Raw genomic sequence first — 16,597 nt, forward strand, 5'->3', positions numbered from 1 at the left:
TTTTCTGGCTGTGACCTTCAGTGGGGAGGACTTTGTTGTTGTTTCCAGTCATTGTTCATTAAAGCTGCTGATAAGCTGTGATTTACCATGATTTTCATGTGTATTTGATGTCAATAGATGTAGTTTGAGGGTTCTGTCAAATGCAAAGATAAATTTTCAGTCTTTACTTCAAGGTAAATAAAAACTGAGCAGGAAGCTGACCTGACAGACTGGAACTCGTGAGCGGCTGTGTCAGCTTGAAATTCGTATAATAGTTATCCAGTAACTAGTTTACAGCTATTACACAACTATTATACAGGACTGTGACCTTTGACCTCCAGGTATGCTCATAGCTGTGAATAATTGTTCAGAACAGGAACATCTGCAATGTTAGTTCTGCAGGTCATTCACACACGTTTATTTTATTTTTTTAAGTGAGGGGAAAGAAGTTTCAGACTTTATCAGTTAATCCGCACATGACTGATCATGATTTAACGTTTGATTATTGAGCGCGATCGAAACATCTGAGGGATTGCTACGCTCCTGAACGCACCTTCAGGTTTTTGTGGGAGGAGAAGGGGGGCCGGACAGGACATGCCTCCCTCCAGATAACTGAGCCCACGAGGCCGGATCATTAAAGACCAGAAACACCAGCACCATGGAGAGGGCACAGGAGACCGGCAACATGGGGGACCGGACAGGAACCAAGACCCGGTCTGGGTCTGATGAACTCATCTTCTTTGTTAATGGGAAGAAGGTAAAAATATTCATCTTTTAGCTAATTCGTAGTGACTTTACTGTGATCTCAGTCTGCCTCTGTAACATTTATATCATGCTTAATCCATCTTAACGATAACAAAGACCATGAACACTTAATTATGTAAGAATTTAGACTGTGCTTCAAATTGCAGCTGAATCTCCTGATTTTTTTTTATTGTAATCCAAGTAAATTGATTCTATTAATGTTATATTTTTTCACAAATAAAAGAACAAATGAGCAAAAAACTAGTAAAGTAATTAGAAAAAACAGAAGTTTGTTCAGCTGAATAAAAAGTTGGGATGAAAAACTGAAGTATTTCAGAATGTGGAACAAAATGTTGGTGAAAGCAAAACATTGATGACTTACAGGCGACACGGTGCATTAAAAACACATAATAACATTCAGTTTGCTTCTGATAAGTGAGACAAACACAAAAAAGCTGGTAAAATAAATCATAGTAAGCTGTGCATGTGTAGCTGATACTCAGTGAAAGCTTTAATGTTTGTGAGAGGGAGCAAAATGAAAGATTCATTCATTAAAATACAGGATTAATTCAAAATATTCAGAATGTTACATTGGTCAGTTATACTACGCTTAAACCAGAGTCCATGCAAGTTTTAGTATATTTTTAATTACTAAAATCTAGACCAACATTTAATGTTTTATTTCTGATTCAGAATGTTTGATTAATGTAAATTAAGTTTATTTTGACTTTATAGCTGCAGCGTCCTCCTGGTAACTGACTGTTAGTTTGTTTCTGTAAATTTAAACTGGAAGGACATGAGCTGCACTCAGTTTACCTCAGCTGCCATCACTTTTCTGTCTCAGAGCAGTGAATAACTTGTTGATAATTAACTGTAAAACACTGATTTATATGTCCTGGTGTATTTTTCTGTGTATTTTTAGTCTTTTCATGTTGATTAAAATGTAACTTTTGAGCTTCTCTGTACTCTGAAAGATTGATTTGTGTTTGTGCTGCAGATTGTTGAGAAGAACCCAGACCCTGAGATGACCCTGCTGACATATCTGCGGAGAAAATGTATGATCACACATAAAAACACACACACGTCTGTACAGTGTGTAGTATAATCTATAGAGTAACACATATAGTGTAGTGGTAGATAGACTTTGTCCTCAGTCAGTGGTTTTTTCAAGTTCAAGTTCAGCCTTGTTTTTTTCACTGTGCAGACGTTCCTGTTTATCTTTTTCTGTCACTGGTCACGTTTCCACCTTCAGCCTCGCGCACACTACATGAAGAAAAAGGGGAAGAACCCAAAGTAACAACCTAACCCAATAACGCAGCTGTTGATGTCTTTAATATGAATACAGAGGTTTAAATCAGTGGTGTTTTTAAGTGCTGGTTTGGTTTATTGTTTTTCTCATGATGAGCGGCTGCGAGGTCAATGACTGTCTCTGCAATCAAACAGTCAAAGTCCAGCACTTTCCAGCATTTGGGATTTGTGCCAGAAAGCTTTCCTCTCTCATTTCCTGAGTGTTCATCTGTCATTTGTATTTCATAATTTATGAAATATTAAACTGTGACTGATGTTTCAGACTGCCCTCACAGCACAGCAGTATCTTTCGTGTCCCACTAGAGGAAACTGAATTCACAGGAACTATTAAATTGCCTTTAATAATAGTAAATAAAAGGAGCTAATTACAGGAAATGAAAGCAATCATACCAAAATTGTGCAGTATTGTTCACCATTAGATGTGTATACCACAAGTGTACCGTTTGTTACTAATGGGTATAAATATAAAAACATATTCCCAACTTTGATTTTTAGTTCAGTTTATTTAAATCTTATTTATATAGCACCAAATCAGAAGAGTCACCTAAAGCCACTTTATGTTGGCTTTAGGTGACTAACAGAGATGGGCAGTAACGCGTTACTTGTAACGCGTTACTGTAATCTGATTACTTTTCCCGAGTAACGAGTAAAGTAAGGGATTACTATTGCAAAAACGGTAATTAGATTACCGTTACTTTCCCGTAGGAATGCTGCGTTACTAAAACTGTGATTTTTTGCGAGAATGTCTCACGACAGTGACGTAAGCGAGTGCGCCGTTAGTGACAACAGCTGTGTGCAGATCAACAATGGATCACAGATCGATTGTGGGAGAGAGTATGAGTGTGCAGCGTGGAAGTACTGACCTTACTTTGAGTTCGATTCCATAAAAAGTGACAAAAACATTAGCGTCCATCGTGCGTGGGAAGAAAACTTCTTTTTACAGCGAAAAAAAACCCTAAACTTCCAAGCAAGCTCCGAGAGCGCAACGACGTAATGGGAAACTCACAGAGACACTGCCGTATCCTTCCACTGACCGCTGCACACCTGCACCAGGGTAAACCTCCGCCTACCGCAGTCCTGCTTTACAGGTGAAAATAGAGCAACAGGACCGCTGAGTCTTTGACTTTATTTATGTTCTGCTGTGTTTTACTTGCATCTATTTGAAAGAGTGAGTGTAAACAAAAAAAATATTTTATTTTATGTGCTGGAATGTGCAGAAAATAGGTTTAAATGTTAAACTAATTTATTCAACTCAGAGGATGTTGCATATAATTAAATTTTTGCTTGATGCATAAAGTTAAAAGATTAAAACTGATGAAACAAGTTAAAAAAAAGAGACTTTTCCATTTGATTACATTTTGTATGATGGATTATGTAGAAAAAGTAGAATTGGGCTGAAAGATCTATCGCTTTATCACCTCTTCAGGTTGTAAATCGTGTTTTTAAAAAGTAACTAAGTAACTAAGTAATTAATTACTTTTGAAAATAAGTAATCAGTAAAGTAACGGGATTACTTTTTTGGGGAAGTAATCAGTAATTAGTTACTGATTACTTTTTTCAAGTAACGACCAACACTGGTGACTAAAGCCACCTAAAGCCAGAGAAATTAAACAGATTCAGAGCATCACACTTTTTAGGTGTTACAAAAAAAATTCCAAGAAATATTCCATCCACAGTTCGGAAGCTTCTTCTTGCAGTTTGTTGAATTACAGCTATTCACTGAGACTGCTATCTGCAATTTTCCGTTACAACAATATTCTTGTAAATGCTGTGGTTACAAGTTTACGTTCATTATTATTCTATAAATGTTACAATGAGAGCAGCAACAACAGATTTCAGATTATTTAGAACCAAACTAAAACCTATTTTTTCATTTGTATAGCACTTAGAATAACAGGTTATCCTGGATGCAAATTACCCAATAAAGGGTCTCTAGTGCCTTTTGAAGCACCTGAACCAATTACAGAGCAGCATTTTTAGTTCTATGAGAGTGATTAGAGATTTGTAAAAAAACTGAAAACTGTTTGATCGGTCTCAAATTATTTACTGAAATGATTTCCATCATATAGTACCATAACATAATCCCAAATCAATACAAATACAAAATTCCTCAGCCCTTTCAGCCTGACCTGGCCCTGGATGAAGACGATGATGAAGAAGGCCCTGCTAGCAAGCAGATGGCTTTGAAGCAACAATTATTCTCTGTAAAAATGCTTACAAATGTATGTCAAAGGTGTCCTAAAGCTCAGGAAAATGGGATGATGCTCTTGAACACAAGGTTATCTTTGGCACTTTTTTGACAGTAATCCGTCGCCTAAAAGTAATCATTTATAGTTGTGTTGGTCTTTTCCTAAACCTCACAGAATAGTTTTTAATGTCTAACTCTAAGTGAGTTCAGTGTCTAAACCAAATAGCGTAATTTTAGTACACACCAGGATCAAAACACATTATACTCCTTATACTTGGAAGAACATCATTTTCCCTCTTATTGTGTATTTCGTTTGTATGTTCGTTCTTAAATTTCTTTAAAAGTGGTTTTAAAATGTCTTTTAAAGTCTTAAACTTGACCTGTTTATGGCTGCAGTAGCCTGCCCGTACTTGTATATATCTGTTTATATTCCACACAAAGACAAAATGAGTCGAGTATCATGTCGTATGAGAACATCTCATCTCAGTGACGTGTTCAGTAACAGTCAGAGTTGCTGATTCAGGTTTTACAGCCGGTCTCTGAGAGCATAACTGTACTCCGACACGCTTCATGACCACATCCAGTGATTTAGTGATTTCACAGTAAAAATGTCTGTGTGTGTGTGTGTGTGTGTGTGTGTGTGTGTGTGTGTGTGTGTGTGTGTGTGTGTGTGTGTGTGTGTGTGTGTGTGTTCAGTGGGTCTAACAGGAACCAAGCTGGGCTGTGCTGAGGGCGGCTGTGGAGCCTGTACTGTAATGCTGTCCAGATACCAAACACACACTAAGCAGCTGCTGTATCCTTACTCTGTGTGTGTTTATACTTGCGTGTGTTTAAAATGTATGTTGTCAATCAGCTGCACTCATGTGCTCCATCCATAACAAACTGATTTCACAGCTGCTAAATAAAACATTTGAGAGCACGTGAACAGTCTTTAACTGCATCCAGTCATTACGCCATCAACGCTTGCCTGGCCCCTCTCTGCTCCCTGCACCTGGTGGCCGTGACGACTGTGGAGGGAATCGGCAGCGTGGCGAGGAAGTTGCACCCTGTCCAGGTTAGAAAAAACAACAAAAAAACAACACATACCTGAACACAAAGGAACATAAGGAACTTGTGTTTCTGCAACTGAAACAAAATGGATTCCATAAATCAAAAATGTAGGTTATTATCTCAAAATTGTTGAAAACATTAAGAGACAATGTTAGAAACAAGTTTCCATGGTAACATATTGCCTTAATGACCTGTATTAAAGAGGCATTTGTCTATGTTTGACCACCAGGGGGAAGAAATTTTACCTACCAGCTGGAAAATGACTGCATTACCTCCTTCTAACAAAGCATTTTTACTCAAATATTTAAATGGACTTTAATATGACCTGTAGCAATGTGAAACTTTGCAGTTTTCTACTAGCTAGCTAAAACTAGTTTCCTTCCTAATGGAATTGCCGTTGAAGAAAACTGTTGAGGAACCATTACAATGTTTTCCTAAAGCTTTTTCCTGAGGCTTCAATTGCAGTAAATACTTGTACATGTATTTACTTTTGTAAATATTTCCCCTAATGGGAGTTTTTTTTCATCATTCAGGAACGAATTGCAAAGGCTCATGGCTCTCAGTGTGGTTTCTGCACACCAGGTATCGTCATGTCCATGTACGCCCTGCTGAGGAACAATCCCACACCTATGATGGCCGATATGGAAGAGGCTTTCCAAGGTCCTGCCAGAGACAGACTGACTTTTGCTGTTTATTAAATAGGGAAAGAAACTACGGAAGCAGTGATCAGACCTGATGTTTCAACACAAATTATCACATTTTCAGGAAATCTGTGTCGTTGCACTGGATACAGGCCAATACTGGAAGGATACAAGACTTTCACTGTGGTGAGAAGACACCCATGGAGAAGGTTTATTTTTGCCATTACTCTGTTGATGACAGTCCGTTTGTGTGTTTTCCACCAGGAGGGGGGATGCTGTGGAGGGAGGGGGCAGAAAAATGGCTGCTGTATGAGTAATGTGAATGGAGCACAGAATGGTTCAGAGGAGCAAATCAATGTAAGTGATCTTCATTCTTGTTGTTAAAAACTATTGAACAGCCTGTTGAAGGTGTTTGGATGTAAACTGCGTGTATGTTTTTACACAGGAAGCTACGTCTCTTTTTAACCCTGCAGAATTTGCACCCTTTGACCCGACGCAGGAAGTCATCTTTCCTCCTGAACTCATGGTAAATTCACACAAACCCAAGCACACAATCAAGCACAATCACGTTGGGGTAATTTTGGGGAAAAAAACAAAGTACCTACTCTAGGTGTAGGAGCTTCTGAAAAAAATGCTAGGAGGTCTTGACATTGATGGGTTAAACCTAAAAAAACATCAACATCTACCATTTTCCATATGGACGTCTTTTCTTCTAAAGCACCTGTGTAAATGTAAAATGACATAATGGAAACAGAACAAAATTATCAGTATACAAGCACCTTGATTTGATTTGAACATGAGGCCAAGATCCTGAGAAACAGATGGGTGCATCCAGGTGTAACAGGAAGTTAGTTCTTGAGCTCTGGCTGATTTGATCACTAAACAAAGGCAGGTGAAGCTTCAGAGGTGGCTGTGACACATCAAGCTACATTTCCATAAGCACCATGTGAGCTGTAGTTCCACAGTTTCCCTCCAGTCATTTGTTGTGCTATTGATATGTATAATGAACTGATTTCGCACATTGTGTTTGTCCCTCTCCTTCCACTTTATTCCACCCAGACTCTCTCTAAAGATCGGAAGCCACATTCGCTGTGTTTCCATGGTGAGCGAATGACATGGCTGCAGCCTGACAGTCTGGATGAGTTTCTGAATCTGAAATGGAAACATCCAGATGCCCGTGTGGTGGTGGGAAACACCGAAGTTGGTCAGTCTGGTTCACTCAGATCATTCATTCACTCCTTCATTTCACAATTAGCACTCATTTACTCAGATAAATACTAACTTACTGACTCATTCACTCTTTCATTTATGCCTTCAGGTGTTGAAGTTAAGTTTAAGAACATGGTTTACCCAGTCATCCTAGCTCCAACCTTCATTCCTGAACTGAGCGCAGTGACTCACGCTGAAGATGGTGAGTACAACTCACGTTGATACCACTGCTAATAAACGTTTCCTTCTGATTGCAAATGAATGAATTAAATAAGAAAGTGGAAAGTAAATAAGAAAGCAAACTGGTTCTTATCACTGAAGAGTAAGTGTTAAGAGAACATAGATTGTCTTCTAAATCAAAAAGGTTAAAGGTTGCTGTAGCTCAGCGATGGGAGAAGAAGCAGTGATGAGAAAATCTCTTTGTTTCAGGGATTGTGTTTGGTGCAGCATGCACTCTCAGCCACATGGCGGTGGTGCTGAGGCAGGCAGTGGAAAGTCTTCCTCCTCATAAGACTGAAGTGTTCCTCGCTGTCCTGGAGCAGCTGCGCTGGTTTGCTGGAGTGCAGATTCGTAATGTAGCGGTGAGTTACCTGGACTGACTGGTACAAAAGTTGTTTGATTCTAGGACACTAGACCTTTTCCAAGACACAAGTGGGTACTTTGGTGGGGTAAATTTAGGTTCTATGTTATAATGGACCTTTTTGAAGAGATACCCAGTGTGCCTAGGCATGAGGGGCCAATGGAGAGTGTAACATCACCAATCAATACACAGAGACAGCAGAAAATGTCAATAATTTCAAAGTTAATTGACATTTTCAATGATACTCTGGTCCAATGACAATTAAGGTTTAGCTTTGGGGATTATGGAGTGTTTCAAACAATTATATAATTTCTATGATAGTACAGGAGGTGCGTGAAAACAAGAAAGTACTTTAGGGGGCAAGAGAGTGGGAACATCCCAATATATGCAGGTTTCATGGGGGAGTTTAGGGTACATACAGAGAGGTAGTAAGAGGTTTGTGGTTGATGCCCTGTAAGACAAAACATTTCTTCTATGACATACACCAAGTTAGTGGGAAGTTTCATTCGTCTTGGATGTGGCAAAATATACAGAGCAATTTGCATTCAGTTGGATTTGGACCTTTCCAAGGAAATACCCACTGTAGCATAGTAGAAATATACCAGTAAATACACAGAGCTATTTTGTTGTTCACAAGCCCTCAATGACTGGGTATAGAGTAAATTTAGAAGCAAATTTAATCCAGTATGATTTTGAAAAAGGAGTTTTGCTCAACAATAGCTACTGAACCATGCCTATAAGTTTAAAGAACACCTTACGTCATAAAAACATTACTGTGATATAAAAAGTTGAGACTGTCTTGTTTTCTGTGACATTGTGATAAGACGTGATTGTGTCGCGTTTTTCAGGCTGTCGGTGGAAACATCATGACAGCCAGCCCCATATCGGACCTGAACCCGGTCTTTATGGCAGCCGGCTGCAAGCTCACTCTGGTGGACAAAGGTAACAGCACACACTTTTATTCTGGTTGACATAAGGTGCTGATAAAAATTCAAACTAAACTATCCATTCAAGGTAAACCTCCAGAAAAAACATCAGACAAATCTCATTCAGAGCCTGCCTGAGAATCTGCCTGATTTTAGGTTTTTCTTCAGTCTCACAGTGATCAGGTGTCTGATCATCTATCATGTGCCAGGCGCTGCTCACAGGAAATTCAGCTGTTTCCTGGTTACATTTCTCTAAGCTGTAGTTTACGTGTTCATAATAATAACTGTATAAATGTTTGAATAAGAATTACCATTGACAACCAGCTGTTCTTGTGGCTTCCATGTGTTTTGTCTTGTTGACCCTCGCTTTTGACCTCTGACTGTCCTTCAGATGGAAGCCGTGAGATTCAGATGGACGATGGGTTCTTCACAGGTTACAGGAGGACAGCTCTGCAACCTCAGCAGATCCTTCTCTCAATTCATATCCCATACAGCAAAAAGGTCGAAGCAGTTTTGTTGATGCAATTACTTCCTGTTACATTTAAACCCCTCCAACCATTTCCTGTGACCACCTCATGTGTTCTGTCAGTCAGCGACTTTGTTTTCTACCTGCAGACTCAGTTTGTGTCTGCCTACAAACAATCCCCTCGCCGTGAGGATGACATCAGTATCGTCACAGCAGCGATGAGCGTCACCTTCACCCCTGGGACCGATGTTGTTGAGAACCTGAGGCTGAGTTTTGGTGGCATGGCACCGACCACAGTACTGGCTAAGAAGACGGCAAACAGACTGATTGGAAGGTAAGAAGGAGTCAAAGGAAAGAAAGATAAAAAATAGAGAAGGGAGGAAGGAAGGAATGGAAGAAAATGGAAATAAGTATACAGGGAAAGAATCAAGAAATTGTCAAAAGAAGTGATGATTTAAGAAGAAAGAAAGGAAGGTAGCAGGAATTATGGGAGGAAGGAAAAATATGAAAGGATGTAAGCACATAGGATGAATGAAAGAAAGTCATTAAGCATTAAAGAAGGGAGGAAGTAAAAAAGGGACGAAGGTCAGGATGAACAAAAAAGGAAAGGAAAAGAAAGGAAAGTAACAAAGAAGAAAAATAAGAAGGAAGGATAGAAGGCTGTAAGAATGTTTGGTATCGTACAGGCCGTGGGGAGAGGAGCTTCTAGAGGAGGCTTGCAACTCAATGGCTGAGGAGATGAGCCTGGATCCGTCTGTGCCGGGTGGCATGGTGACATACCGAAGAACTTTAACTCTGAGCCTCTTCTACAAGTTCTACCTGACAGTGCTGCAGAAGCTCCGACTGCAGGTCTGTCTGTTTCCCATCATCAGATTTAAACAACAATTGTCATGTGATTGTTTTTAACAGCTTCTCATTGGTCCATCTCTCAGGGGCTAAAGGTGGCCGAGGTCACCTCAGATTGTCTGAGTGCGACTGAAGTGTACCATCCAGAGACGCCATCCAGCGTTCAGATCTACCAGGTACAACAAAGTGTTTTATGTTATTCTTAAATGAATGTCTACAAAATATTCTAATTTTTCAATTTTCTATGAAATTTCAGAGTTTAATTAAAGTAAATATTTATACATATATAATCTCTGGAAATGTAACAGATTGAGATTTATTGTCCATGTATGTATTTCGAATCTCCTCTTGTAGGCCGTGGCAAAGGGGCAGAACCAGGATGATGTGGTGGGCCGTCCCATAATGCACCTGTCGGCCATGAAGCAGGCAACAGGTGAGGCGGTTTACTGCGATGACGTGCCGCTGTACGAGAACGAGCTCTACCTGTCACTCATCACCAGCAGCAAGGCCCACGCTCAAATATTGTAAGACACCTGTAGAAAACACCCCTGTACTACACTCACCTGTCCAACAGATATATGTCATGTGTAACCAGTTATGTGTTACAGGTCTATAGACACGTCAGGTGCTGAGCGTTGCCCTGGTGTCGTCTGCTTCCTGTTTGCTGATGACATCCCTGGCAGTAACACCGCCGGATCTCTCAAATTTGATGAGACTGTCCTTGCTGACGGCGAGGTTTGTTTTCTTCCAACCAATCATCAGGCTTTGTAGGGTTGAGGTTGATATCTCGTCTGTCCTGTGTGCAGGTGACTTGTGTGGGTCATATCATTGGTGCTGTGGTGGCCAAAACTCAGCTTCAAGCTCAGAGAGCCGCCAAAGCCGTGAGGATCGAGTATGAAGAGCGGCAGCCTGTCATAACCATACAGGTGAGAGCTGACACACCTGAGCTGCTATTGACCAATCATTGATGATCTTTGATGGTTATGTATCCAGAGTGAATGCTGATGTAACATTTTAAACATGTCGATGTAATTTGACACAAAAATAAATCTGCTACCATCTTAATTTCTCAATGTAAATTTACATTTAAAGAAAAAATTAAATTAAATGTAACTTAAATTTACATTATAAAATAAATTTGCACTTACAGTTAACATTGTTAAATTTTTACCATTTCATTCTATTCTATGTATTTCAAGAATTTCTAGCTTCACTTTTTAAAGCATTTTCTGTTGTGTAGAATATAATCTACCTCTAGAATATGTACCTATCTTTTTTATTGCATAAAGTCCAGTAAAATGTTGTAACTTTGTGTTTTTCTAGCAGCTGAGAACCATAAAATAATATTATTTAAATTTTGACTTTTATGCTTAAAATAAAATGTTGTGTTGGTTTGATTGACAGGAGGCTATTGCTATCCAGTCCTTCTATCAGCCAATCAGAACCATACAAAAGGGGGATTTGGAGTTGGGGTTTAAACATGCTGACCACATCCTGGAGGGTAGGACTGTCTCTGTGACTCTATGTGACTCCTCACTTTTCCAGCTGGCATTAATTTTTGATTTGCTGTCTGTCAGGTGAGATGCACATCGGTGGTCAGGAGCATTTCTACTTGGAGACAAATGTTACTCTGGCTGTTCCCCGAGGAGAGGATGGAGAGATGGAGCTCTTTGTTTCCACCCAGGCACCCACCCATACACAGGTAACTCCAATGCTCCAAAACACAGGTAACAATAGCATAAAAACACACACAAAATAAGATGTAATAAATTAACCTATAAGTGTGTCTCTGATTCAGTCTCTGGTGGCAATGGCATTGGGTGTCCCTGCAAACAGGGTGGTGGTCCGCGTGAAGAGGATGGGCGGAGGTTTTGGAGGAAAAGAATCGCGGACCACTTTGCTATCCACTGTGGTTGCTGTGGCAGCAAATAAGTAAGTCCATCAATTTTTAAAACCTCAAGAATCTAACATTGGTAAGAATCTGGCTTTCTGTGCTTCAGACTGAAGAGGCCTGTCAGGTGTATGTTGGACAGAGACGAGGACATGCTAATTACTGGAGGAAGACATCCCTTCTATGGTAAATATAAGGTATGAGGAATAGTACTACTATCAGTGTTGGCAGTAGCAGCAGCTATGATACTTATGGCAGTAATTTTAATTTTTGAAGGTAATTTTACTGATCCTTTTCTCTTGCTGCAGGTTGGGTTTTTAAACAGTGGGAGAGTTGTTGCCCTGGATGTGACGTACTATGGTAATGCTGGAAACTCCATGGATCTCTCTCAGGCAGTGAGTATTATTATGAACCACAGACCTTATTCATCTAATTACATGGTATGCTGATAACGCCCTAAAGTTAGCTGTGTATTCAAAAAGATTGTGGAGCGAGCTCTGTTTCACATGGAGAACTCATATAGAGTGCCAAATATACGTGGCCGAGGTTTCCTGTGCCGCACCAACCTGCCATCCAACACCGCTTTCAGAGGCTTTGGAGGGCCACAGGGTATGATGGTGGCAGAGAACTGGATGACCGATGTGGCTCAGAGTCTGGGGAAGTCGCCTGAGGAGGTTGGTGGATAACTGAAGTTGGATAAACAACTAAGTCTAGTTAATGAATGGCAGTCCAGTCAGTGTCTCCATCCTCCTGTAGGTTCGGCGGTTGAACTTGTATATGAAAGGTGATTCAACTCCATTTAATCAAGTCCTGGACCAGATCACCTTAGACCGCTGCTGGGATGAATGCATGTCACGCTCTGGATACCAGCAACGTCGAATTGCCATTGACCTCTACAACAGGTAAGAGAAATTTATTTAGACCAAAATTTCAGTACTTTTGAGTGGATAAGAACAAGTTTCGAAGCAATTTTAGCAACGCAAGAGGTAATAATTATCCAGTCTGCATAACTTCTAAAAATGTACTTTGTGGGATGAGACGCAAAAAGGTTTGAGAAAAGAAATAAAAACATGAAACTTACTTTTTCAAAATGATCATTTTCTGTTTTCTGGGCAGACAGAACCGATGGACCAAACGGGGAATTGCTGTTGTTCCTACCAAATTTGGCATCAGCTTCACTGCACTTTTCCTAAACCAGGTCTGATACACAAACAAACAAATATTTTAAGTTTAAACAGTTCCTATTATTCTTTTATCGTGAGCAGCCTTGATTGGTTGTTTTGATTTGTCTTCAGGCTGGAGCTCTGGTTCATATCTACACAGATGGCTCAGTGTTGTTGACTCATGGAGGGACTGAAATGGGACAAGGACTTCACACCAAGATGGTTCAGGTAAAGGACTCCACTCATCTATTTAAAATCCACATATTTATTTCAAACATCACATTGGATGTTTATAGTTTTTACACTACTGCAATTTAGTGAGAAGCTGTTCAGCCATTCAGAAGCATTCAGAACTGTCTTCGCTGTGTGTTTTCAGGTTGCCAGCAGAGTTCTGGGTATCCCCTCCTCAAAGATCCACATATCAGAGACCAGCACCAACACAGTTCCCAACACCAGTGCAACCGCTGCCTCTGCATCCTCAGACCTCAATGGTGCTGCCTTGAAGAATGCCTGCGAGATCCTGCTGAAACGTCTTGAGCCATTCAAGGCCAAGAATCCTAATGGAACGTGGGAGGACTGGGTAAACAGGGCTAAATTTGTCATAGTACTTTTTTGGGGGGGGGGTTATTCCCATTAAATATTCATCTTTTAACTGTACTTGGTGCATTTGTGTCTGTTTACCAGGTGAAAGCAGCTTACTTTGACAGAGTCAGCCTCAGTGCAAATGGTTTTTATAAGTGAGTTCACCAAATGAATCATTGATTAACTTCATATTACAACAAAATGAAAGGTTTCACTGTTTCCCGCTTTCTTATCAGGACTCCAGATATTGGTTATGACTTTGAAACAAACTCAGGCAGAGCCTTCAGCTATTTCTCCTACGGAGTGGCCTGTTCAGAGGTGGAGATAGACTGTTTGACCGGATCACATAAGGTCTGCACCAAGTACAGCTACATTTATCTGAGTTCAAACTCTTGAATCAAATGTTTAAAACGTTTTAAGGAACTCTGACTGATTTTATCACCTCTGTCAATCTGATTAAGGTGTTTAACACCACATTTTTTTTCACTTTTTCAGTTTTTCAATTTTACTGGTAAATTCTGACTTGAGATATTTTCATGACGTATTTGTCTTACAGAACTTGAGTACCACCATAGTGATGGATGTTGGCAACAGTCTCAACCCAGCTATAGATATCGGGCAGGTGAGATATTCAAGTATTATTCATACATAAAGACAACTGATGGATCAATGAACCAATAAAAGAAACAAAAACCACATTTTTATGGTACTGATTCGTTCCTCATGTCTACATTTAGGTTGAGGGAGCATTCATGCAGGGTCTGGGTCTCTTCACCCTGGAAGAGCTTCATTATTCACCCCAGGGAGTCCTCCTCACTCGGGGTCCTGGTTCTTATAAAATCCCTGCCTTCGGTGACATTCCTACCCAGCTTACGGTCTCGTTGCTTCGTGATGCTCCTAATGACAAGGCCATCTTTGCCTCCAAGGTAAGAAATCTGGTAATGCTCAAGACAGTTTAAAAACTGATGATCCTGGATCTAACGGACTTATACTTTTTGTTTTTCCTTTCCCAGGCTGTAGGTGAGCCTCCTCTCTTCTTGGCATCTTCAGTTTTTTATGCCATCAAAGATGCCATCAGTGCTGCACGGGCAGAGTTAGGGATTACCGGGCCATTTAGATTGGACAGCCCTGCTTCTGCCGAGAGGATCCGCAATGCCTGCAGTGACCGCTTCACTAAACTGGTATGAAAATCTTGTGAAAGATCTGGCTTGACAAATCAGGCATAAAAGTTTACACTCAGTACATAAAAATGAGAGTAACTACATCGTCCATGTTCTCATTGCAGCATAACTCCAACTTTTAACAAAATACTTTTTGTGATGTTCAAGTTTCCATTAGCTTTTATTGTTAGCTTTTATGCCGACGACGGCATCCTGTCCCTGAAAAGGTTTAGTGAGAATCAGGTCTTGTTACAGCTCTGGATTAACAGTTTTATTTCTTTTCTGCCCAGCTGACTCAAACTGCACTGTTGTCAGATTTGAAGAGATAGAATCCAGATAAACATGCAAAGAAAAAATCAAAAAAAATCAAAAGAATTTCAGCTTTGTGGGTATAAAAAAGAACGGATGAAACAAATGACAACATTTAGGTTTTACATTGTGAGATGGTTAAATCTTTTTCATGTCTTTAAAGGAGAAATTGAAAATATGCAGAAAGGTCATTTGGATAAAAGAAACTGAGAGACCTAAAACTTTATATTTGAACTTACCAGCTGTTTTTCTATTGCAGTGTCCTCTGGCTGAAGCAGGAACCTTTATCCCCTGGTCTGTTCAGGTGTAGGACGCTCCACTGATGATCAATCAAAAAACCTCAAGAACACATTAAGCCACGTTTAGCCTTGTTACCAGAAAAGCTCCTGAAGGACCAAATATTACGCAATTATGATAGGATTAGAATATTAGGATATCCTGGTGCTACTCTAATATTTGTCTACTGATACAGCATTAATAGGAAAGAATTCAATATTTTTTGTTACACTTTCACTTTAATATTTCAGTTGTAATTTTGTAAACTCGGTATTAATCAAAGGGGACCTTTTCTGCATTTTCTGTTGCCGAGTATATATAATATTGCAGTGTTACAGAGCTAACGTTAGGTCATTATACAGACAAAGCACAGCTCATAGCCAAGAGCTGCTGCACTTCTCCAGCCTTTCATGAGCTGTCCAGTTATTAGAATGTGAGCTTTTCTGTGGGACGGTTGTTAAAAAAGGTTTAGATAACCACCGTGACCTAATTTCCTATTGATTTGGAAAGTCTTGTTGTCAAGCCTCAACATTTTGACCACTATAGTCTTTTTTTTCAAGCCAGAAGTGACCATATTTGGAACAAGAGGGAGAGCTGTACATACACAGATATCTGCTTATAGGTGCTAAATAATGCAATAAAAGTCCTGCAATTAGCAGTTAGCCAAAGAGGTCACACATTAAATAATGCAAACTTTAAGCCTCTGTTAAATTTAAACAGGCTAAAAACGTGTTTATTTCAATTATAAAGCTGGACATTTTAACATAGGAGTTTATTGGGACTGACTCACTTTTAGAGCCTCACAGGCACATTAGGGGAACTGTAGGTGTTGGCTACACTTTTCAATCCCAGCAACTACTTCTTAGTTTCGCAGATGATAAACTGGGAACTACACCAAGTCCCAGTGTGAGATAAATAAGGATAATTTTGAACAGTGATTCCTAGAATTAAAAACAAGCAGAAAAGGTCCAGTTTAAATTCTGACTGCTTTGCTCAAAGCAATTGTTGCAATATGAATGAAATAAACATATTAAACACATCTGTTGGTTTGGCTTTTCTTCCTTTGACTCATGTTGTCAAAGTTAACATTCAGTCGTCCAGAGCCACCACTAAAGTCCTGTAAATAAAATGATGCTGCATGTGGTTTAAAACTCAAGAATAAATCTTTCAGGGGATGAAATGTATTTCACAGAGCTCAAACATGTTTATCAATGTGACTGAAAGGAAGCACATTGAGTTGACATTTTGCTGACTGCATTAATGATCTGATTGATTGGTC

At 39.7% G+C, this 16,597-nt stretch overlaps 1 protein-coding gene across 1 annotated transcript; it reads left to right on the top strand.

Moving 5' to 3' along the window:
• Positions 1 to 637: 637 nt before the first annotated feature.
• On the top strand, positions 638 to 15,399 carry xdh (xanthine dehydrogenase; the record flags this gene model as incomplete). The annotated part of the gene is made up of 35 exons (XM_080878316.1): positions 638 to 736; positions 1,721 to 1,778; positions 4,916 to 5,012; positions 5,165 to 5,273; positions 5,803 to 5,929; positions 6,035 to 6,096; positions 6,175 to 6,267; positions 6,356 to 6,436; positions 6,970 to 7,114; positions 7,229 to 7,321; positions 7,549 to 7,700; positions 8,548 to 8,641; positions 9,017 to 9,126; positions 9,241 to 9,425; positions 9,778 to 9,940; positions 10,024 to 10,113; positions 10,292 to 10,461; positions 10,546 to 10,672; positions 10,744 to 10,863; positions 11,342 to 11,438; positions 11,515 to 11,639; positions 11,736 to 11,869; positions 11,938 to 12,025; positions 12,137 to 12,223; positions 12,311 to 12,502; positions 12,585 to 12,730; positions 12,945 to 13,026; positions 13,124 to 13,219; positions 13,368 to 13,571; positions 13,676 to 13,728; positions 13,810 to 13,924; positions 14,130 to 14,195; positions 14,311 to 14,499; positions 14,587 to 14,754; positions 15,302 to 15,399. The coding sequence occupies 35 exons, from the start codon at positions 638 to 640 to the stop codon at positions 15,350 to 15,352; spliced, it is 4,068 nt and encodes a 1,355-aa protein (XP_080734442.1). The 3' UTR covers positions 15,353 to 15,399.
• Positions 15,400 to 16,597: the final 1,198 nt, after the last annotated feature.

Source organism: Rhamphochromis sp. 'chilingali' (genome assembly GCF_963969265.1).
Source record: "Rhamphochromis sp. 'chilingali' genome assembly, chromosome: 3".
NCBI lineage: Eukaryota > Metazoa > Chordata > Actinopteri > Cichliformes > Cichlidae > Rhamphochromis > Rhamphochromis sp. 'chilingali'.